Below are 24,413 nucleotides of genomic sequence, written 5' to 3' on the forward strand. Positions count from 1 at the left end.
CTTAAATTGGGATGGCAAAGGTTTATCATGTTGTTCAGCAGGATCATTCCCTTTTGATGGGAATTTGAATGATTATAGTTAAAGTTCAAACTGCAATTCTGTCATTTATCAGTAGGCTGAAATATGAGGGTACAAAATTAGGTCAGTAGTACAAACGCCAGGTAATAAAGCCTGGTAAAACCTATGTGTTATACCTGAAAGATTAATTAACTATTAAAAAAAGAGAGACAATTGATTCTTACAAATGTATTTCTAAAGCGATATTTGTCTGAGTTCAGCTGTTGTAAATGAAAATTATGTGTCGTCACCACCGGGGTGTTGTGGATAACTTTCCTCTATTGTGATTGGTCAAAATTATGACGAACAGTTGTCCTGACCAATCACGGTCAGTTATGACTAACGCGCTGGTCCAATCAGAACAAACTATGCAAATTCTAAAAAAAGAGTTGCTGCACTGTATGGAGACCGGGTTGTAGCTACTTCTTATGTTTCATTTTCGCTTTAAATCTCAACTTCTGAGAGATTCTAACGGCTAAGTCTCGTCATCGAGTGACTTATATACCACAATACACATTGATTTTCATGTATGAGGTATTTTCAAATAAGAGGGTACAAAATTAGGTCAGTAGTACAAACGTCAGGTAATAAAGCCTGGTAAAACCTATGTGTTATACCCGAAGGATTAATTAACTATTTAAAAAAAAGAGACAATTGATTCTTACAAATGTATTTCTAAAGTGATATTTGTCTGAGTTCAGCTGTTGTAAATGAAAATTATGTGTCGTCACCACCGGGGTGTTGTGGGTAACTTTCCTCTACTGTGATTGGTCAAAATTATGACGAACAGTTGTCTTGACCAATCACGGTCAGTTATGACTAACGCGCTGGTCCAATCAGAACAAACTATGCAAATTCTAAAAAAAGAGTTGCTGCACTGTATGGAGACCGGGTTGTAGCTACTTCTTATGTTTCATTTTTGCTTTAAATCTCAACTTTTAAAAGATTCTAACGACTAATTCTCGTCACCGAGTGACTTATACACCACAAGTTACATAGGAGAGACTTGTCGGCCATGTCCCCTTGGTAGGAGTCCCGTTGGCCGGTGTTCGGGCTGCAGCGGAGCCTCTTTGTCTGACAGCAGCAGGCGTGCTCCTTTGTTAGCTTCCCACCACCGGGGGAAAGAGGCAACCGCTGTTGCCCTAGGGATTTCACAACCCCCTACAAGTCTGCATTGTGTAGAAAATGCAGAAAAAGTACCTGGCAGACGGGCTGATTCAGTTGACGATCCTGCTGAGCTTCATCGGGGTGCGGGTGGACCTCGACAGCTACCTGAGCGGCTACTACCAGCCGCCTCCGGCGGACATCAACCTGGGTGCCAGCTCCGCGTACGTGCAGACGCCCTTCCACCTGCTGAGGGACACGCTCGACGGCTACGGCGTGCACCCCAAATGCCCCGAGCTGGACCACTTCTTCGCCAGCCGGCGGCTGCTGCACGAGGTGCGGCGGCTCGGCTCGCCGCGCTTCCCCACGCGGCTCAGCGCCTGGCTGGTGCACCAGGTCTCCGAGGCCGGGCCCCCGGCCAGCAACCACAGCACCGCCGCCGGCGGGCTGCACGGGCTGCAGGGGCCCGGGGACGGACCCGGGGATGATGACACCGAGGGAGGCCGAGCCCCAGACCCCGGGCCGGGACACGGGCCTGGTGGCGCTGACGCCCCGGTGCTTCCTCTGGAGGCAAGTGCTTTACATCACATACAGTTACAGCTCACACTGCTCTAATCTACACCATGAGTGGGTTAGTTAGAGCAGTAGTCCAAAATTCACTGGTCAGTACCACTCAACGTGACCAAACTTATGATTTTTGAAAAGATCCATGTCTGTAGCTGATGTTTTGGTATGATAACCCTTCCTGAGTGGCAGCTGTATCATAGTTATCAGCTCATGAAGTTACCACCCCCTTCAGAAAATTACACTATATATGCTGGTGCATGTCCTGGTTTAGACTCATGTACAGGATATCTGTCAATGTGTCACAATATTGTCTTTGGTATCATTTTAAATGGAACCTTTTAAGCATTCATTGAAGCTAAGATGTGAATCTTTCTGACCAACATAGAGTTCACTGCAGCCCTTTAAACTATAAACAACACACAATTTTCACCTAAATGGTATACCATCTTTTAGCCCTGTGTCAACTAGGAACAACAGAGACACAAAATACAAAAACTGGAATACTCACAGGACCATAAGGATTCAGGAAATGTATAATATACCCCTACTATATTGTTGTTACAGGTCATTGTGAGCCTTAAGAGCATCATTAGGCTGCTATAAACTATAACAGCCACTAGGCTAATGTCACAAACTGGTCTTTATCATGCAAATACAGGACATAAAGGAACCAGCTTAGTTTTATAAACATTAGAGACACAAAATACAAAAAAAAAAAAAAATACAAAAACTGGAATACTCACAGGACCATAAGGATTCAGGAAATGTATAATATACCCAATTTAGAATCATCAATTAACCTGAAGGGGGTGGGTAACTTCATGAGCTGATAACTATGATACAGCTGCCACTCAGGAAGGGTTATCTCACCAAAATATCATCTACAGACAATGGATCTTTTCAAAAATCATAAGTAAGTTTGGTCACTTTGAGTGGTACTGATATCTGGTCTGGCCCATGGACTATAGTGACTTAACAGAGAATACAAAACTGGACACCCACCCAACTAGTGACTTGTGTTGTTTTGTTACCTGGTGAACCAGGAAGCAACATGAGGTGATAAGCTGTTGGCAAAAGGTGAAATACACATTGATTTTCATGTTGTGTTCCACATGCTGTCACAGGTGGTTTTATTATTTTGGTTTTAAATGTATTGTAAGTCTCTTTGTACTTGCACAATTTAATACAGGGACTATACCGACTTCATCAACTTTATTTGTGCAGACTTCAAGGTCCATTAAAAAGCATACAGACACATAAAAACACTAAGAGAGCATAAAAAAACAACAGCTACAACAAGACTCATACCAGTGTCTCCAGAACAGAACTTACCTCACCAGTCTAGTTGATTATACTAACTACAGTTAAAAGTGACAGGGAGTTATCACAGGTAACTTTCTGTTGCACCTGCCAGCCTTCTTTACATAACAAATTGCATTTAGCCTCACAAAGCAAGGCAAGTTTATTTGTATAGCACAATTCAACACAAGGTACTTCAAAGTGCTTTATATCACATACAGTTGGCCACACTGCTCTGGTCTAATCTATAGAATGAGTAGGTTAGTTAAAGTAGTGGCTTAACAGAGAATACCGTCCAACACACCAAACTGGACACCCACCCAACTAGTGACTTGTGTTGTTTTGTTACCTGGTGAACCAGGAAACAACATGAGGTGATAAGCTGTTGGCAAAAGGTGAAATACACATTGATTTTCATGTTGTGTTCCACTGCTGTTACAGGTGGTTTTTATTATTGTGGTTTTAAATGTATTTTAAGTCTCTTTACTTGCACAATTTATTACAGAGACTTGATAATACTAATACCAACTTAATCAATTCAATTCACACTTCTCGAGGAGAGGTCCATAGTACCATTTAAAAAAAGTATACATATAACATACACGATATAAAACACAACAACCTACGATATAAAAGACAACAACCACAATACAGAAGACTTAAAAACAACAGTGACACAAAAAGAAAACGGGTTCAAGCGCAAGTGTAGAGACATGAATGCCAGTGGTTCCACAACATAGATGTGAACCTGACTTAGCTGAGTGCAGGATTCATTAAGCAGGTAATAATGCTATTTAAAGAGTTAGATACTCTACATATAAATTTATACATCAAATTCCGTAGTACAGCAGCACAGGTTGGTACTCCAACACTAACGAACAGATCCTAACCTCACCAGTCTAGTTAATTATACTAACTACAGTTAAAAGTGACAGGGAGTTATCACAAGGATCTAGGTAACTTTCTGTTGCACCTGCCAGCCTTCTTTACATAACAAATAGAATTTAGGCGCAAGGCAAGTTTATTTGTATAGCACAATTCAACACAAGGTAATTCAAAGTGCTTTACATCAACATTAAAAGCGGCAAGACACAATTAAACAGTAAATAATAAATAAAATGATAAGAAAAGATGAGTAGGTTAGTTAAACTTGGTGGCTGAAGTAGTGGCCACCAAGGCCACCACAGAATAATAAACCTAGGATTAACTTTACATATAAGGCAACCTTAGTAAAATCTGTGTTCACAACTATAACGTGTAAGACTACTATTTGTCACAATGTTTATAGACATGTTGCTCTACATTCCACATAAGAAACATCTGTAGTCTGTGAGAGATATTATCCGTTAAGACTGTCATCACACCCTTTTTTCTTTTTGTTCAGTTCTCCAAGTGATCCTGTTTTTCAAGCTGAGATTATAAAACAGCTGCTAGGTGGATGTTTTGTACTGGGGACAGCTCATGTCCTCAGTTGTGTAACAATCATATTTCCTCAGACAGGACCACCAGCAGTGGGGGTTGAGAGATTGAGAAATGAGGCTTGGATATACACCTCGTTTGCTACAAAAGCAGTGGTCCACTTGAACACTGCCCCTCCTAGAGTTTTTCATTCACATGTGTAAAGTGATGTTGATGTAGCTTTTCCTCTTCTTTTTTCCCCTTGTTCCTTTAAGATATTTTAGGTGTGTTTTTTGTAAAGTTCAAAGGAAAGAATTATGGCTGTGAATTGTAGAAGTTCAAATCAATTATTGCTCATAGTTACAAAACCAGCTGATAACTGCAGAGCTGTCAAGAGCAAAAGTTGACAAGCTCAGGCAGAGCTGAGGCAGGAATAGGCTGGTGTAGAGCACTTACACTTTGATTTTCCTCAACCTTTAACGTGCAGAACCGAGGAACAATCCTTTTGCTGGAAGTTATAAAAGTCATCCTGTTTATCATTTGACCAAATAATTACTTTGTGTATAAAATCTGAATAAAATCCCATATGTGACAGCTGGTGGCCAACAATACTGGAGGTGTATCACGTTTTCTGTTGCCTAAATGTAACACCAACACTTTAAAACATATATATTATCTTTGGCATAACAGAAGATTTTAAACACAGGATCCTATTCTAATTTAGGGATAGATCAAGCAGAAACACATTTTTAAATCAATGGGAATGGTTCATATTTTGTATCAAATAATTCACAAAAACACAGAACATGTGAGAGTCATTAATGCTATTTAGATTTATTTTAGCAACAATCTGTTTCATTCATCTTTAGACATAGCTCAGTAGTTCAGATGGGTCTGACTATCAACAGCTCCACATCCCTGAGGCTCTTTGACAGATCTCACACCTTCAAAGCACAATTTACCGTACATCCATCACATGTGAATTTCATTTGAACCTCTGTGTGACGGCCAAACATGATCCCACTAACTTGATTTCTTATAAGTTATGATCAAATATTTGAAACTCATTGCACATGCCTAACCTAATAATCTTAGGAGAATGGATTGAAATCACCGAGACATAAATGCAGTGACTTTTGGAGGCTTTTGGTCATCAGCAAACAAGTTATTTTTCCTTTATTTTCCCTTTGTACTCAGTCCTTTTGTGTTGAGTTTCAGTGTCTTAAATTGCTAAGTTTGCCTGTCTTTGTCCTACCAGGAAGATGAAGTAAAAATTAAAGAGGAAGAGGAACCTGTTTCAGTAACTCAGCTGACTCACAGTTCCACACTGGAACAAGAGGTACAATTCTTCATTACTTGCTGGATAGTGTTGAATTCTAACTGTTGTGTTGAGTTTGTTTTCTCAAATGTTTTGGTTGTTGTTCCGTGACAATGTTTTTGTACTGTACAGGTTGTACAAATTGCTCTCTTTGCTATTCTGTCCTTACAGTGAAAATAGTCACATGATTCCCATCATGATGTGTGTAGTGACAGAGGGGAAAAAGTGGAATTCTCAGTTCAAGAACAGAATCAAGAGGAATTTGTCACCTAATTTAAACTTTAGTGGAAAGTCAGTCAGATATTAGGAAACAGTTAAACAATTTCTATCATAGAAATGTAGTTTTATTAGAAATGGAAAACTGCAACTTACATAAACAGCCCTTTTAGATGTAAATTACCATCTAAACTAACATCTCAGGTAGTAAGGTTCCAATTGATTGGCAATATAGAATATATTATTGACTCATATAGTGCAAATTCATGGCACTTGGACTACACTTTATTTCATTTTTATTTATTTACTGTATTTTGCAATAGTTATGTGATAATAGATTTTTGACATATGTTGGATGGACATTTTAAACCTAAAATTTAGCTTGCTTATGCAACACTGAGATCCTCCAACTGATTAAGTCTTGAGTGTGTGTTTGAGAGACAAACTTGCTCATGGATGTTTATGACAAGGTTGACAGCCAGTGTTCAGTAAGATAAATGTTAAGACACACTTGTCCAATCGGGCCACCGCATGAGACTTTTCTATTGCCCAAACACAGAGTTTAGTTAGTCTAGGCAAGTGGCTAGCAAAAGCACGGATGCTACATCCACTTAGTTAAACAGAAGCAGCGCTGTGTAGTTTATCATCTGTGTATAGTTTAATTTTCTTGGATGGTATGGAGAAACATTAGTGCAAAATGTGTGTAATGTACAGGATGATTAATGCACTTTTAAATGTTGAGATTTTCACCCTGAAGTCGCATTGGGGAAAAAACAGATGTGCATCAGATTTGATACCACGTATGAAAGTGACCCAGGTCTGATGGAAAATCAGATTTTCATGTCATTTGTGCTGTTCAGAGAAAAGTATCAGATTTGGATCTTATGCCCGCATTGTGGATGTAGGCAAAGCGTCAAACTGACCTGGTGACCAGTAACAACGCTTGCGACATTATGTAAAGGGGTAAATCCTGCAACTTTTGAAACTAGACCAACTGAACTCAAATAGGTGTTTCATTTTAATATACTGATTGCTTTTTATAAACGTTATTTCTTTATTTTTTTTACTGTTTTCAGAATCTGCTTGGAGGCATCACTGCACTGTCTAATCCAACACATGACCATCCTCCACTTCCATCCACTGATATTGACTGGACCAATTTACTCTACGTCTCAGGCTTTGATGTAAGTTGTCTGTACTTCTTCATACATTAAGCCAGTGGTTCCCAAACTTTTTCTGCTGGGCCGCCCTTTGTTCTATAAGAAACTGTACTAATGATTATGAGATGAGAAATATTAAGTTTCAAAATATATAAAATACATTCACGCACCAGCACACTGATTCTGTCTAGATTTATTGGGTTTATAGTATTATTTTCGTAACTGCTTACTTTGTGTTTGTGTTTTTATTATAATAGTTATAGATCTTTTTATTGTAATCATGTCAGCGCTGAGGTGTACATCAGCCGGCCCTGTAACAGTATTGTATGCTGTTAATGTAATTATGTTCACTGTATCCCCCACAGGTTTTATACTGTGTAACAATATTCAACATTGCTGTCAATACATTTTTCAAAAAATGCCTCGATGCACCGATTGATCGGTATTGGGCTGATAATGCCCCTATCGGTTTTGATCGGAGATCGGAAAATAATAGTTCAGAGCAGGCCGATCTGATGATGTTTACAACAGCAAACACCGCCCGCGCTGCGTTCCCACACCTCAGACCGAGCGGTCCTGAGGGGGCGTGACCGGCCTCACCGGTATGGGAGTTTTAAAATGTCTGAAAAGGACAACAAATTTGCAATTTGCAAAGTGTGTGCAAAGGAGATTCCTCCCCGAGGAGGAATGTTACAAAAGAATTTCAACACAACGAAGCTGATAAGACATTTGAAAGTTTTTCACACGAAGGAGTATATTGAGTTTCCAAAGTTGGCTGCAGCTAAGGCAGAGAAAGAAAAGGAGACGTAACAGAGACGTATAAATGACAGCAAGAAAAATAAAGAAAATAAAGAAATAAAGAACTACATCTACATTTAAGGTAATGGATTCAGCCGCTTTCTTTTTAGAAGACGTCAGGTTTAAACGCGTCGTTTGCAGCTTTGATCCACGGTACGCGCTGCCGCGTACACTGATGAAATCCTGTCGGAGTTTTACCAAACTATATACAGTCCAAACCCTCATGCAGGACGACAGTCGTGTCAGTCGCTTCACGAGTGACATTTGGAGCTCTAGTGTGAAGAAGAGTTGTGCTTCACTCACAAGAGTTTCCTCACACGCGGCGGATGCTACCGCTAAAGCTTTCACAAAGCTTAATAATTCATAATTTTTATTTTAAAGATTTAATTCCTCTTTCCACAGGAAAACTAAGGTTTATAGTTTACAACTTGTATCAACTTTTAGAGAGTGAAATATCTGCTGCTGTCTGTGTTGCTGCACATGTTGTACCTAATTATTGCCACAGGAAGCTGAAGCTAGTAAACTACACTTACTCTTTGTAAGCTGAGTCTTAAGAGTCTCTAGAGCAGGGGTATTCAACTAAAACTTTAAGAGGTCCAGTTAAGCTGGGCATACACTGCGATATTTTAAATCGTTTGAAACTGCCCCATCTCACACTGCACAACTAGATCGCGGAGTTCAAAAGTTCACAGCCCACGATTTATGGTCTCACACTGTACGACCCGATGCTCGGATGCGACCCATCTGCTCACACTATACGATCATAATCCTCCCGTCGGACCTCTCTGTACTGGAACTCGAGGCTGGTTTTGGGGCAGGGGTGAGCTGTGTCATCCCAAACGTACGTCCTGCCCACCTGATCAAAGGTTATGGGATCCTTTATTTTTTTATAATTGAATTTTTTTATAAATATAAAAAAATATCACAGAATATCTGTACCCTTTCTGATTGGGTGTGCACTGCGCATCATTTTTAGACTCAACAATGAACGCATACCGCAAAAGTTGTGTCTCGGCGGAGGAACCCGACGTCCCAGCAAAATGAGCACAACAGAGAAGTTCAGAACAGCACACAGCGCACACACTAAAGGCTGATTTATGGTTCCGCGTTACACCGACGCAGAGCTACGGTGTAGGGTACGCGGCGACCCGCACCGTACGTGGAAATGCAGTCTTTTTTTCTGCTAATAAAACATGATTTGTAATGTGAATTTGCAACACTTAAACTACAAATAATAGTTTTTGACGTGACTTCAGAGATTGCGCATGCTCTCTGCGAAAGGATGAGGCAAATCGGGTCGTGGCTGCTTCAACTGTGATTCCTTCACGAGGAGCGACCAGGATTTCAAACACGCTTGATTTTCTTGCAAGCTCACGATTTGTGATCGGGAGCTCGTCGTGAGGTGTTAATCTCTCGTCGTTACCCCACGTATACTGCACGAGGCACGAGCAACGATTGGGTCGATATCCGTCCCGATCCAAAAAATAGTCGCACGACTGGAAAATCGTCTCAAAACGAGCCGATAATCGCACAGTGTATGCCTGGCTTTAGAGGAAATTTACTCAAGCGGAGGTCCAGAACATCATAATATATATATTCAAGTAGCCTCATCGTATCAACATCTGCATCTGACTGTTAAATTAAACAAAGTACATTTCAAAAGTATTTGTCACTTAACAGTAAACATGTTGGACTTACTTAATTTAATAGTGGACATTGGTTGCATTTATGTTTAAATTTGCACTATTTTTACTAATGAATAGTTGCACTATTATAACTTGATTCAAAGAGAATGGCACTGTTTAAATGATAAATGATAAAATAAGAATAAAATGAGGGACAACCTGAATTTAGGGTTAGCGTTTGTTTTGCATTTGATCATTTTTTTTAATGTGTTACGAAAGTATGGGATCGGGACCCTGTATCGGCAGATACTCAAAATCAAATGACTGAACCAGATCGGGGCCAAGAAAACCTGATCGGACATCCATCTTAAATACAAGGTTATTTTCATATTACTGGTTACTATTCTAGTATTAAATACAAAATTGTCTAATGGAGGCCCTAAAACAGATTGTATTGTTCTCTTCAAAGATGGTTGCCTGTAACCTTTCAAAACAAAATGTCTAATCTCACTGCAGACAGTAGATAAAGAATTGAACTGACATTACTGCCTTTCAGAAATACAAATCAACACTGAATAAGTAATGTCAGTTTTTCAATGTTTTATCAACTCAATCAGAGCATACAAATTAGACCTTTTTCTTCTGAAAAAGGTTATAGGCAACCATCTTGGAAGAGGAAAATACAAACATTATGTTTAAGGCCTCTTTTGTAAAGATTAAATAAAATAATTTAAATTGTAAACAGTTCAATGTAACTATTGAACTGATTTGAAATGCAATACGTTACCTTAAACATTAAAATAAGTGATTGCTAGAATGGCAATCACATTTCCATTACATTTCTTATCATTAACAGTACCCATTTTTATCCCAAATAATAATGAAAAAATAACAGTTGTATGTCAAAACCTTCATTCAAAAGCTACAGGATAAAGTGATACAGTGAGTGTCAAAAATCCCATCACTGATTATATTGTGACATCTTGGTTCAATTCTTTACTCCAACTGAATTAAAACCTCCTGTTTCACACGGCCCTGATGGGACTATTTAGATTGTACAATTCTCTATTTCTCCACTTGTAAAAGACCAATAGAAAGCTGCCGATCAGAGAACTTGTAGCAGAGAGGAAGAGGGGAAAATAAACTGGCCCCATCCACATCAGTTACAGAATAGCAGTTACAAAAGAAACACTGAACAATGAATGCTGGAATTTGTGGGTTGCTTGACTGATCACCTTGAAATTCAACCTGCAGGTTGAGAAAGTGCAGGAAAGTCCTCTTAGATGGAGCTTACCACCTTACCTGCACAACAACAGTGAGCTCTCCCTGCAGGAGCAGTTTTGGGCTTTTCTCAAGAGCTGAGTTGCATCCAACTCCATTACCAGCTTTTGAATGCTCTCGAAAGTGTAGCGGAGCTGTGATGGGTAACTCATGTTCAGGGAGTAAATAAGTCCAAACAGCATGGCTGTTGCAAGGGCCACGTTATCCAGGTCCTGAAGAACCACCACACCCTCAATGATGATCCCAACATCTGAAAAGTCCTTGCCTGGCGCACTGTTGTTTTCTCCATGGCACTCAGTCATGTTAAAGATAAAACATTTGAGGATTTTTATTTTTTTAACTGATCTCTTTTGAATGCAGCAATTCTTATGCTTTAGTTAAAACCATGTATGCAGCATATTAGATTACAGTAGCCAAAGATTGCCCTGCCATCCACGGTCCATTTCTAAGAGGAAAAAACTTCTAGCTCAAAATGATGAGCCTTTTAGCTTTACATTCATTTTTGTCTCAAAGACATTGGCCTACCAGAAGCCAGGTTATGTCACTCAGAAAGACTTCAGATTTCCTTTCAGCATCAGAATTTGGATAGCGTGTCTGATTCTGTTGGGTCAGTTTCTTTCAAACAAAAACTAACGTAACAATTGAATTCCACTCATTTTTATTTTTTTTTAATGGAAGTTTTTTTGATGTTCCTGAATGCTTTTTACGAGTAACCAGGGCTTGTTACACTACCGGACTGTATCCCAATCCTTGTCAGTTGAAGGTCAGTACAGTGTGGGAGGACGGTGGAATTTTCTTTCTTTCACTCGAATCAGGAATTTGAAGTGTTTTTCACACTAGTGTGACCCCTAATGTAAGAGAATTATTTTTAGCTCTGTGGCAGTAGAGTCAAAATGGGTGTTTTTTTTTTTTCACTTTTATAATAGGGGGCTATGATGAAAAAGTGGACTGCTTGGACCCTTTGTGTGACAATTTTTTGTTTTAATGTCAGCACTGGAATCCTTTTGCCAAATGAATAAAGAGGGCAGATGGACCTAAACAGTCCAAGTAGGATCACTGGGTTAATTGAATACGTGTTGAAATGTAGCAAAGCCACACTCTACTCATAAAACCCTCACCATGTACCTGCACCAAGACGTCTGGATTCTCATTCATATAGATGCAGAGTCCTTTGATGAGGGACTCCCTTCGAGCATCAATGTCGTCCTTAACAATGATGACAAAGAAAGCAGAGATATTTGAACTCTAATTTTCAGTAGCACAGAGTGATCAAAGTAGGACTGGGCGATATATCGAGTATACTTGATGTATCTCGGCTTCTACTCTGTGCGATGTACAAAATGACTATATTGTGAATATTCGAGTATACATTGTCACGCATTTGCTTTTAGCCGCGGGCATTAAATTACAGGCTTTTCTCACTCTCTCGTCTCTCCTTCTCAGAGATAAAACAAGCGCACCTAGTTACATACGTCAGTCACGTGCGTGCATCGTCATATGACCAGCAGAAAGGTAGCGGCAGCTGGTGCTAATGCTAACGAATGGAGGAGGACGTGAGTTCCACCTAAACTTTCCCAAACGCGGCCTGTTTAAGTTCATCCGTGCGGTTGCTACGCGCAACGGACTCTTTTCAAAGCAAACTGGGACGGTTTAGTAAAGACAGGAGGGGATGTTTTCTCCTCGCACGCCGCGCACGGCTCTCCGGAGAGCCGAGGAGCCGCTCAGTGCAACACGTGTCTGCACGCAGCGCACCGCCGAGCCTTTCTCTTCCAGAGCTGAGAAACGTCACCTAGTGTTGCTTAAATGTGGCCACATGAAATCAATCACTATCATCGAAACAAAGTCAAACAAGACTATATGACGTCATATTTCTAAAAGTAAGTGAAAGTGATGCAAAATAAAGGAGGAGAGGATGAAACATTGCAGTCCCTACACCTACATTAGTGAATATAAAGGTGCTCTAAAGGCAGGGATTAAAGTTCTCCGTACTGGGTACGGATTTCCGTCCTGGGATTTTTTTTTTTTGCTTTAATCCCTGTCTAAAGGCCCCTCCTGCTCAGAGCAGCTCATCCTGGTAAAACCAGGACCAGAACATGTTCTTAGCAGATGTTCTTCAGACGGGGAGTCAGAGAGATGCAACGTGCACTTTCTGTTTTGAAATGAGTAACTGTAATAAATACAGTTTTGGTAAATTTTACTTATTCTCCCTTTTTGCATGAAAGTTTAAAATTAGCATATATTAATGCAGTATGAACAAGAATATTTTAATGTAGATATATAGAATCATCATACTGGTGTGATTGTGTGCAAAGTGTTAATTCAAGGCTAAGGCAAAATATCGAGATATATATCGTGTATCGTGACATGGCCTAAAAATATCGAGATATTAATAAAAGGCCATATCGCCCAGCCCTAGATCAAAGACAAAAACTGACTTTTTTTTTAACCAGTCACCATGTGACACAGCATCTACAAAACATTAAAAATACCAGTACCTGTTTGGACCTGATCTTTATGGACTTGATAACATTTCCAGAGATGGTATAAAAAAAGATACTTTTCTCACAGCGGGACAGTGATAAAAATGTACTTTCAGTGGGATCAGTACTTACAGTTAAAGTAAGTTTAGCTTTGCATTGGATGCATATAAATCATTTACTGTCCCAATTCAATGCATATACACTTGATAGTTAAACAATTTAAAAGTTCTTACCATCATCATGGCAGCTGTGTCTTTCAGCTTTTTGCGCTGCTCTCCCGACCGCTTTGCTAACACACAGCAGACTTTCAGAGAAGGTCTCGCTGCAACAGAAACCGTGACTGTAGATGCATGGTTCTGATGCGTTTGAACTCTGCATTTATCTGAAACATTACATTAGATATGGGACAGGATTAAACAAATTCTTGATCAAAAAAGGTTAGATAAATAATAGCTATACTTGGAGTTAATATATTTAAAACTGCTTGAGTGTATTGTTTTGTTTTTTTTTCTAATATTTCATTCACCTATATGACTGGAACAAAATATCACAAACACAAAATAGGGCCTATTCCACTCAAGTACACAGCATCAGCTAAACTAATTGCATTAATAGGGGTTGGGGAAAGGGATGCATGTTCTCCCCGTGTTCCCTTGGTAGCTAATGTGAGCTACCCTCACAAAAACATGCACACAGTCCTGGGCTATACTGCCCCCTCTGGCCAGCCGGGGCGCCAGATCTGGCCGGAATAACGTGATCCTTCCACGCGCTACGTCCAGCCGGAGAAACCCCACCCTATTTGGTGAAAAGAAGCGGCTGCTCACTCCTCAAGTAAGGAGGAGACTTGAGCTCAGTGTAGGGCCCTCCCGGGGTTGGTAGAGGATGGCAATGCCCAGGACTGACTTAAAGGGGACCTATTATGGCATCTAATGCCTATTTTAAACAGGTCTTAATGTCTTAAAAACAAGCTTTTGATTGTTTTTGCTAAATAAATTAGAAATTCAGCCTGAGCCATGTCTTTATCTTCCCATTCTCTCCACATTCACTATGAGGGATTCTGAGTGGGCGGGGCTATGATAATGAGGCTCTGTGCTGATTGGCTGCCTGAATGACACGATCCATCGCTACGGAAAAATGGCGGAAGCTCCGGCCGGTGAAGTTAGTTGTGGGCGTGGTTTCACGCATCACTCCTGTCGTGACGTAACGACAGGAGCAGAATCTTATTGGCTCGTAGATCCACATCACACTGGATGGCTCATCCGGGCGGCTGTACAGACACTGCAGAATTTGGTTGCTTTCCTCCTTCTCTGAGTTGGCAGGCTGAGGATATATATATATATATATATATATATATATATATATATATATAAATAATCTCAACATCAACTGGCAAACCAATTCACACACAAGTATTTTAAAAGTGTCGCAGTCAAGTTAAATGTGCCACTACATGCCGCGCTCAAAAAATGAATTCAAATGAAGCGCAAATAATTTGAAACAGATAAAACAGCGCAAGCAATTAGGTCACGGCTCTTATTCAACATTAACATGGCATAGTAACTCAAGACATTAAATTACATTCGGCTAAGATTGTGACAATATTATTATAGAAAATCAAGACTTACCGAACAAAATAGAGGTGAGCCGTTGGATTTGACTGAGATGGTTTTCTTACCAACAATCCAAAGTGCGCAAAACGAAATTGCGTGCGGTATCACGATATTTGATATTGCTACATTAATGACTAATTTTAATCCAACATGATCTGAACAAATGACTGTACCTTCCCTTCAAATCATGTAGTTTCCAGACTATACAGTTACACTCAACTTTAAAACATGGGGAAATTCTGTTAACTACACCACGATGCTTACATCAATCCCAGAGAGGGCCAGTCTCCTCTTTTCAGTGCATCATAGAAAAGTATTTTTAGAGGTATATTGAACAATTTGAGCTGAAATGCAATTTTTGTCTTTTGTGCAGGACTTGGATTCTCTTGTTTCTGACCGTCTGCCAGACCTCGACACTGACATCACAAACGCCATCAGCCAGGATGTCAGTTTACATGATGCCATGATAACCGGCACTGGAGTGTTTGAAGCTTCTGGGAGAACCGGGTCGAGGACACTCGCCCAACAGCAAAGAACCCTTCTGCGACTTGAATCCACCGGCTCCTCCCACTCAAACACTTCATCAGGGATGGCTTCAGGCTCTACTGCGCTCCCTTTTGCTGCAGTATGTAACTTCACTGGAGATGTGACACCACAAAGTGCACTGGGTGGCTGTCTGGACGAGGCAGTGTTTGACCAAATCAATCAGTTGGGTTTGGGATGCCTAGACCCAATCGACGACCAGCTGATGAGTTCTTGGGCGTGCATAGACCCACGGGTCCTTGAGGACTTGGACTCGGATTCTGGTCTCTCCTTGGAAAGCAGCTCTGGAGGTCCAGCGTCTCCAGGTTTGTTGTTTGTAGATTCAATGTCTTTAATTGACCCTTTGTCAGCCTTCTGATTGGTCCCTGACTGACCAATCAGAAAAATCATTGTCCGTTGCTTAGGGGTGGGCGGTTCACCGGTGTCATAGTCATCACCGGTGTGAAACTGCGCCACGACATGGATTTTGCAATACCGTCAATACCGTAATAAATCAATTATAAAATAATAAGCCTAAATAAGGCATTAAAAACGTCGGTGATATGCAAGGTTTGCTGCCGTGTTGTGACAGCAAGAGGTTGAAACACAAGCAAACCTGTTTCATCACTTAAAAAACACGCACGCCCGTGAATATGAAGAGGCAACCCGGGCCAAAACGAGCGCAAGTGGGACCAGCAGCTGGTCCCGCTGGGACCGCTGCTCCGCTGGTGCTGCTGAGCAACACCAGCGGAGCACGTCCCAAGACTACACAGCTTTCAATGCAGGCAACGTTTATTGCTGCTACACCTTACGACAAGAGTAGTAAGAAATGACAGGGCTTAAAGTATTCCGGCACCGTGCCGGATCTCCGGCGTGCTGAGTTTTTTTTCTCGGTGTGCGAGTTTGACTGCTTTAAAAAAAAAAAAAAAAAAAAAAAAGGTTTGAGAGAGAAAAAAAAGTTTGAGTCAACCGAGTTTGTCTACCAATGGAATGAGAGGAAAGCAGCTCTGGCGCTCAACCAAACTAACACTAGCCAATCAGAAGTAGAGCTGGGCGGGTCTTTGACGGCAGCGGAGCGCAGAGCGCTGTTTCAACCTGCTGGAATACCAGTCACCCACTTCAAGATGGAGAAAAAATTAATGAATGTCGGTTTAAAAGAATCTTTTTGCCCAGAAGAAAAAAAGAGTGACAAAAAAATACCCATAACCATGTTCTTCTCTCGAAAAAACACACCTGTACCGCAGGCTTTAGAAGAAAAAGACGCTGCAGCGCGAGTCGGGATGCAGCGGCTCAGAAGAGCAGTGAAATACGTGCGAGGCGGTGCTGAACTCCGCAATTTGAAGCTTTGTATAATAATTGTAAAAAGAAAAGGGTTGCTACTATGTGAATATCACTTATCACGGGTTCTTTTTGGAACGTAACCCTCTCGAAAAACAAGGGATTACTGTATATGAATACTCATGGCATAAACCTGTCAAGTTTTGGATTTAAAATTAAGGGAAATTTTCCACCACCCGCTGTCCAACCAGCCCAACCGAGGTCCAGTATTACATTTTAAGACAGGTTTACAAAATATTTAAAATATAATATAATAAAAATAAATATAATATAATATATATATATATATATATATATATATATATATATATATATATATATATATATATATATATATATATATGTATGTATATATATATAAATAAATAAAGGGACAGGACAGGCTACTCCTCCCAAAACGTACCAAAAAATACCGTGATATTATACCGTCACCGTTCAAAAGATGAAAAATACCGTGATATTAATTTTAGGTCATATCGCCCACCCCTACCGTTGCTACATCCGGGGCAGAATATCCGGTTGGACAAAAAAGTTGTCTCTCTCGTTCACATAAATGAAAAAAGCGTAGTTTTTACTTTCATCGAAATTTAAATCACTGGATTCTTTTTTTTTAAACTTTGTATTAGTAAAAGGAACACTTCGGAGTACACTGCACAGAGTGTTGTGAGGGTGCAGCGTATTTTTATCCCCAAACTGGTAGAAATCCATGCTTCCAAAACAAAGTCTGCTCGGGAGCAGTATACAACCGCGAAAGTGGTTATTTATTTATCTTAAAATGGTTAGGCGGTGTGCTTGGCACTGGTGAAAGTGACACCTGGTACCCAGAGAGAGTCACTGGAATACATTTCATCCCAAAACCAACGGTAAATTACGAAAAATGTTTGCTTTGGATAAAGCTATGTGGATGGCCGCAGTCGCAGTTCAAACCTTCCACGTGCTATTATCAAAATATCTTGTTTTCGCTGAAAACCTCTGTTTTTTTTTTTAAACTCACTACACAGTACCTGAAGTGTTCCTTTTTATTTATATCTAGTTGCTGTTAATTTTCTTTGGTCCAATAATTAGAAATAAAGTGTGTTTGTTTGTTTTATTAAGATCCCCATTGGCTTTTGCAAAGCAGCAGCTATTCTTCCTGGGGTCTTCATATTCTCATGAGTGACAATACAGTGTACACACAATACAAACCAAACTTAAAAAATACTCATTCACAAATATATACAGAAACACAAAAATTCACACATACAAAACATACAACACAAGCTCCTACATTGAATCATCACGAATACTTTTGTTACATTGCAAAGATGCCATGACCCAACAATATGAGTACCCCATTAAATATTAATCCTTAAAATTTTGTGTTGAATAATAATCTTTTAGTTTCATTTTAAAAGTGATGTAAAACCCTGTTTTTACAATGGAAGTAGATGGGTGAGATGACAATTTTGTCCAACCTAGCAATGGGGGCTTGACAAAGGGTCAATTAGGTGAATTGTTTAGTTATGCATCGCCCTAATCCTTGTTCCTCATTCCTTCAGGCTCTTCTGAGATGTCATCATCGTCATCAAGTTCCTACTGTGAGGACGACTGCGGAGCCACAGGCTACAGCAGTGAGGTGGAATCGGTCACCTCAAAAGTCATACTGAACCACAACTCGAGCTGGTCACCTGTTGATCTGAGCGACAGCGTGTGGCATGACCACAGCTACTCGTCTCCCGCTCTTCTCAGTAAGGCATCGTTGAAATTGCCCCACATAAAAGAGCCTCTCAGCGACGACTACGGGGAGGACTTTGAGGACCGGGAGCTGAGCCGTGATGAGCTGCGAGCTCGTGCCATGTGCATTCCATTCTCCGCCTTCCAGATCGTCAACATGCCAGTGGAGGAGTTCATGGAGGTTCTTGACACTCACGGCTTCTCCGCGGAGCAGGTGACCCTCCTGAGGGACATTCGCAGACGTGGGAAAAATAAATTGGCAGCTCAAAACTGTCGCAAGCGCAAACTAGATGCTATCACAGGGCTCCAGGAGGAGGTGGAAAGGTTGCAAGCTCAGAGAGACAGACTGCTGAGAGAGAAACAACTTACAGCCAAGACTATGGGCGCTGTTGGCCAACAAATAAAGCAGCTGACCAGGGACGTCCTGGCGCGGCTGAGGGATGATTCAGGACGGCCCCTAAACCCAGAGAGATTCACCCTGCAGTGCGGGGCTAATGGGAGAGTTGTAGTTCAGCCCTTAACACGGCCTGCTGTCAGCACATCAGCTGGAAACAAAACGGACAAGAGAAAGAAGGAAAAAAAGCAATGATTTCCTTTATTTCCACCCAAGACTCGACCTTTCAGTTTTCTGGAATATCACTGAACCTGTTTACCTGACTCAGGGTTTGGGGTCTCTCCTTTTGTAAAAAAAAAATAAATAAAAAAAAAGATGTGTATGGATTTGCCACAGTTGGAAGTTTAATTTGGAAGAAGCTGCAAAAAGAAGAGACACTCAGAATACGAGTGAAAAGAATATCTGTACATATTGTGAGCACCGTAGCTTTCACACTGGACATTCTTTGCTTTACAGATGGACAAAGATGATGGGATCATTATGGCCCTAAATTTTAGGGGGAATAGCTTAGCTACTGGCAACTGTACCAGTCTCTGTTTGTGCCTGATAAGATATAAGACTCTGACTTTTAATGTTAAGTGTGACAGTTACTGGATAGAGACCTAAGAAGAGTGAGTTCTGTTTGTTTGTTTGTTTGTTTGTTTGTATCTTTGCCTTTCTTTACATTTATTTGGTAGATGCAGATTAAAGATTGTATTTATTATAGTTTATTGGGTGTTTGAAGTGCTTATATACACTGTTGAGGACAGTGTGGTTTTTCAAAATGGTAACTGAAAATATAAATGATTAAAAAAATTGGGCCATCACTCATCTAATGTTTACACAGTTTCAAATGTTCAAGGGCAAATACTATTGAATTATTGGGGAGGAGGTCTTTTTTTTTCTCTCACATGTTTGAATGACATGCAGAATACCAATGATAAAAATGAAATGGTGTTGATTTGCTTATAAGAAAAAGTGTTTTGAGTCTATTTCTCTTTTCTTTTGGTGGTGAGGAGCTGATGCAAAGTGTGACGCAAAACTAAAATATCAATCTTCCAGAAAAAAAAGAACCTTGGCTAGGTTATCTTGTTTCTTTTCATTATTAATGGTTAATAGTTGAGTTTACATGTTAACCAGAGGGTGGTATCTTACAATGATCAGATTGCTTTATATGATCAATTGTGAGGGAGTGAGAAATTGATTTTAGTGTGAATGAAAAAGAATGTGATTAAGCACAATCTGACTTTACCCCTTTCATTTCAAATAAGTTTGTACTTTTTTTTGTTAATATCATTCTACCTCATGTTCAATTTTTTCTAAGGCTAAATTTAAAAAGAAAACAAGTTTGACATGGATTTTGACATTAAAAATCCATCAAAATTAATGCAAACCTAAATTGGTATCAAATTGCTAAAAAACAAATAAGGTCAGATGACATTTTATGTTTTATTTGAGATGAGCATTAAATTAATGCAGGTAATCAGAGGTTACCAAATGATTCATGTTTGACCTTTTGACACTGAGGGAATGCAGTAACTAAAGAGTGTGAAGTAGTCATAAGTGACTCAAAATGTTCTTTTAATTCTTTGTCCTGGTTTTACTGAGTTTACTTTGCTGTTTCTATAACTTCGACAAATGTCTTTATGTTGCTTATGGTGCATTTGTTAGATAAAATGGTGATTTCTGAAAGTATGGTTTTTCCTAAAGAATTTGAGATTGTTTGCAGATGTTCTTTTGATTAAAAACAAACAAACAAAACCCAACAAATTACTGTCTCTTTCTTCTCACCAAACTTTTTAAATAATCTTATTGGTGGCAGGATGTCTACAGGATAAATGTTACTTTTGAGCTTTTTTTTTAACCTCTATTACAAGCAAATTAAGCCAACTGCACTTTCATAAGAATAGCTGAGGTTTAGGGTTAAACTTTTGACTAAGACTGTCATGTGACACCATAAAGCCTGTTGTACTATCACCTGTGGTTTAACCTGCAGCTGAGATTTAGCTCTGAGTCTGTTACAGTGTCCCCAGATTAAAAAAAAGAGGACTTGTTTCCCATCTGTTAATTAAATCAAATACTGTAAGAATAATTTCTATGTGATTTGTTAACACAGAAGGCCAAAGTGAATCTGAATTATTTTGTAAATCAAACTTTTTTTTTCATGCAATCTCAGCGTAAGCAGCTGTGTGGCCTGTGTCTGAATTTGCATCGCCTTCTGTGTGCATGCTTCCCCTGCACGGTTATGGAGCTAGAACAGTCTCATAAATCACAAATGCACAGGGTAAGATTCACACATGCACAGATCGATCCACAAATGCACAGAACAGCATCGTCACCGTAAGCCAGTGTTTCTCAATCCTAGTCCTCGTGGGCCCCTGTCCTGCATGTTTTAGATGCTACCCTGCTTCAGCACACAGTGATAAAAGTACCTGTGTCATCAACAGAGCTGTGCAGACCTTGGTGACAAGCTAATGAAGACCTTTAATTAGAATAAGGTGTGTTGGTGTAGGGAAACATCTAAAACATGCAGGACAGGGGCCCACGAGGACCAGGATTTAGAAGCACTGCCGTAAGCACTGCAAAAATCTGTCAACATTCACATCAATTACTTTTTTCCACAGACATTTTCTGTAAGCATGGTTTCCTGTTTATTGTCATTCATAGCATGGTGGCTGTGATCTCATTGTTTTTAGTGTGAATTCAGGTTTTTTGGGTTACTTGAATATCAACATGGTCATAAGTATTCAGACCCTTTGCTGTGACACCCATATTTAACTCACCTGCTGTCCATTTCTTCTGATCCTCCTTGAGATGGTTCTGCTCCTTCATTGGAGTCCAGATGTGTTTAATTAAACTGATTGGACTTGATTAGGAAAGGCACACACTTGTCTATATAAGACCTTACAGCTCACAGTGCGTCAGAGCAAATGAGGTCGAAGGAACTGCCCAAAGATTTCAGAGACAGAATTGTGGCAAAGTCACGGATCTGGCAATGGTTACAAAAGAGTGTATGCAGCACTCAAGGTTCCTAAGAGCACAGTGGACTCCATAATCCTTAAATGGAAGAAGTTTGGGACGACTAGAACTCAGACCTGGCCGTCCAGACAAACTGAGAAATTGTAGCAGAAGAGCCTTTGAGAGAGGTCAAGAAGAACCCAAACATCACTGTGGCTGAGCTCCAGGGATGCAGTGGGGAGACGGGAGAAAGTTGCACAAAGTCAAATATTGCTGCAGCCCTCCACCAGTTGGGACATTATGGCAGAGTGGTCCGACAGAAGCCTTTCCTCAGTGCAAGACATATGAAAACCTGCATAGATTTAGCCAAACAACACATGAAGGACTCCCAGACTATGAGAAATAAGATTCTCTGGTTTGGAGACAAAAAGGTTGAACTTCTTGGCGTTAATTCTAAGCGGTCTGTGTGGAGAAAAGCAGGCACTGCTCATCACCTGCCCAACATCCTAACAGTGAAACATGGTGGTGGCAGCATCATGCTATGGGGTTTTTTTCAGCTGCAGGGACAGGGCGACTGGTTGCATTTGAAGGAAAGATGAATGCAGCCAAGTACAGAGATATCCTGGCAGAAAAACCTCTTCCAGCGTGCTCAGGACCTCAGACTGGGCCGACGGTTCCCCTTCCAACGAGATAATGACCCGAAGCACACAGCCAAAATAACAAAGGAGTGGCTTCTGATTAAAGCTGATTCTTTGGAACAACTCTGTGACCATTCCTGACTGGTCCAGCCAGAGCCCTGACCTAAACTCAGCTGAACATCTCTGGAGAGACCTGAAAATGACAACCACCAACATTCACCATTCAACCTGACAGAACTGGAGAGGATCTGCAAGGAAGAATGGCAGACGATCCCCAAATCCAGGTGTGAAAAACTTGTCTTCTTGGGAGAATCATTCCCAAGAAGACTGATGGCTGTACTCTCTCAAAAGGGTGCTTCTACTCAATACTGAGTAAAGGGTCTGAATACTTATGACCATGTGATATTTCAGTTTTTCTTTTTTAATAAATTAGCAACAATTTCTAAATTTCAGTTTTTTTCTATCAAGATGGGGTGCTGAGTGTACATTCATGAGAAATAAAAGGAACTTTTTTGATTTTAGCAAATGGCTGCTATGAAACAAGAGGAAAAAATTTAAAGGGGTGTGAATACTTTCCGTACCCACTATATTATGTCATTAGAATAAATGTTTCATTTGTGAACGACAACATATCAATCAACATCTTAAAATCACTGTGCGTTTCAGGATTGATTTTACGGTTCTCATATTAGTTTATAAATGTCTTAATGGTCTTGGGCCTTCATATTTTTATGATCTGCTTTTAAATTATCTTCTGGTACCGGCCTTTTAACTGTTCCTAAAGTTAGAACAAAAACATTTTGTGAGACCTCGTTCCACTACTACGGTCCTCACCTGTGGAACAGCCTACCAGAGAACCTCAGGCCCGCAGAGACTGTTGACATTTTTAAAAAGATGCTCAAAACATTCCTTTTTAGTTTAGCTTATAGCTGAATTTTATTTATTTTGTTAGTGTTGTTTAGTTTATTAGGGCCCGAGCACTAACAGTGCGAAGGCCCAAAAAGTCACCAAATTTTGCACGCAAGCCAGGCCTGGCGAAAAAATTTATATTTAATGGTTTGCATTAATGGGTGTGGCCTAATGGCTCAACAGCGCCCCCTAGAAAACTTTGTGCCTCAAGCCCCACAATACGGTTTGACGTACATGTACGAAAATCGGTACACACCTGTATCATGTCGCAACTTATAGAAAAGTCTCTTGGCGCCATGGCCGAAACCAAACAGGAAGTCAGCCATTTTGAATTAATTGTGTAATTTTGGCGCAATTTATGCCATTTCTTCGGCCGCTTCTTCGCCTGAACCGTAATGTGCACCCAGGATCAAAATGTGCGTCTTGATCCTGCGACGATGTGCATTACTTTTCTCAGTCAAAAGTGTTACCTCAGCGACGTCATGGGTGGTGTCATCCGCTAAATGTCCAGGCCTGAAGAATCTACATGCAAGTAATACAAACGCTTCCACTGCAGCACACCTGAACGTGCACAAGGGTGCGAGGGCCCGTTCATCGCTGCTTGCAGCTTTAATTGTTATTTGGTTATGAATTACTTATTCTTTTATGTTAACTTTTATTTTGTTCTTAGGTTTATTTTGAGCTTGTTTTTACTTTTTAATTTGTTATTTCCAGTGCTTTTCCTAATGGGGATCTTCCACACCGGGGACTCCGCCTACTTTCCCTGTGGGGTCGTTGCCGTGGCGATCGCCCTGGTCGGGGTTGCTGGGGAGTCCTGCACATAGACATATATACGTATATATGTCTATGGTCCTGCACTGCAGCCTTGGCTGTGGTGTGGACGCCGGCCGGCTCTGATCTGAAGAACTTTGTGTTACTCGTGTATGAAAAGTGCTATATAAATAAAGTTTGATTTGATTTGATATCAGCTTTTTGCAAATATTTATCATGCTATATCAAAATACTTCATATTCTTGTACTATGTATATTGTCATATACATCTATGAAAA

At 40.2% G+C, this 24,413-nt stretch overlaps 1 protein-coding gene across 1 annotated transcript; it reads left to right on the plus strand.

Moving 5' to 3' along the window:
* The first annotated feature begins 924 nt into the window (after positions 1 to 924).
* On the plus strand, positions 925 to 20,635 carry nfe2l3 (nfe2 like bZIP transcription factor 3). The gene is made up of 5 exons (XM_061742357.1): positions 925 to 1,731; positions 5,684 to 5,764; positions 7,036 to 7,143; positions 15,287 to 15,761; positions 18,312 to 20,635. The coding sequence occupies exons 1-5, from the start codon at positions 1,243 to 1,245 to the stop codon at positions 19,073 to 19,075; spliced, it is 1,917 nt and encodes a 638-aa protein (XP_061598341.1). The 5' UTR covers positions 925 to 1,242; the 3' UTR covers positions 19,076 to 20,635.
* The last annotated feature ends 3,778 nt before the right edge of the window (positions 20,636 to 24,413 follow it).

The sequence above is a fragment of the Cololabis saira genome, chromosome 15 (assembly GCF_033807715.1).
Source record: "Cololabis saira isolate AMF1-May2022 chromosome 15, fColSai1.1, whole genome shotgun sequence".
Lineage (NCBI taxonomy): Eukaryota > Metazoa > Chordata > Actinopteri > Beloniformes > Belonidae > Cololabis > Cololabis saira.

What these genes read in the sequence shown, in the direction of transcription:
- nfe2l3 (XM_061742357.1), top strand. Translation starts at nt 1,243, where the DNA reads ATGCAGAAAAAGTACCTGGCAGACGGGCTGATTCAGTTGACGATCCTG. An exon ending in TCTACGTCTCAGGCTTTGAT is followed by an intron (nt 7,144 to 15,286) that starts GTAAGTTGTCTG and finishes TCTTTTGTGCAG; the next exon opens with GACTTGGATTCTCTTGTTTC. An exon ending in TGGAGGTCCAGCGTCTCCAG is followed by an intron (nt 15,762 to 18,311) that starts GTTTGTTGTTTG and finishes TCATTCCTTCAG; the next exon opens with GCTCTTCTGAGATGTCATCA.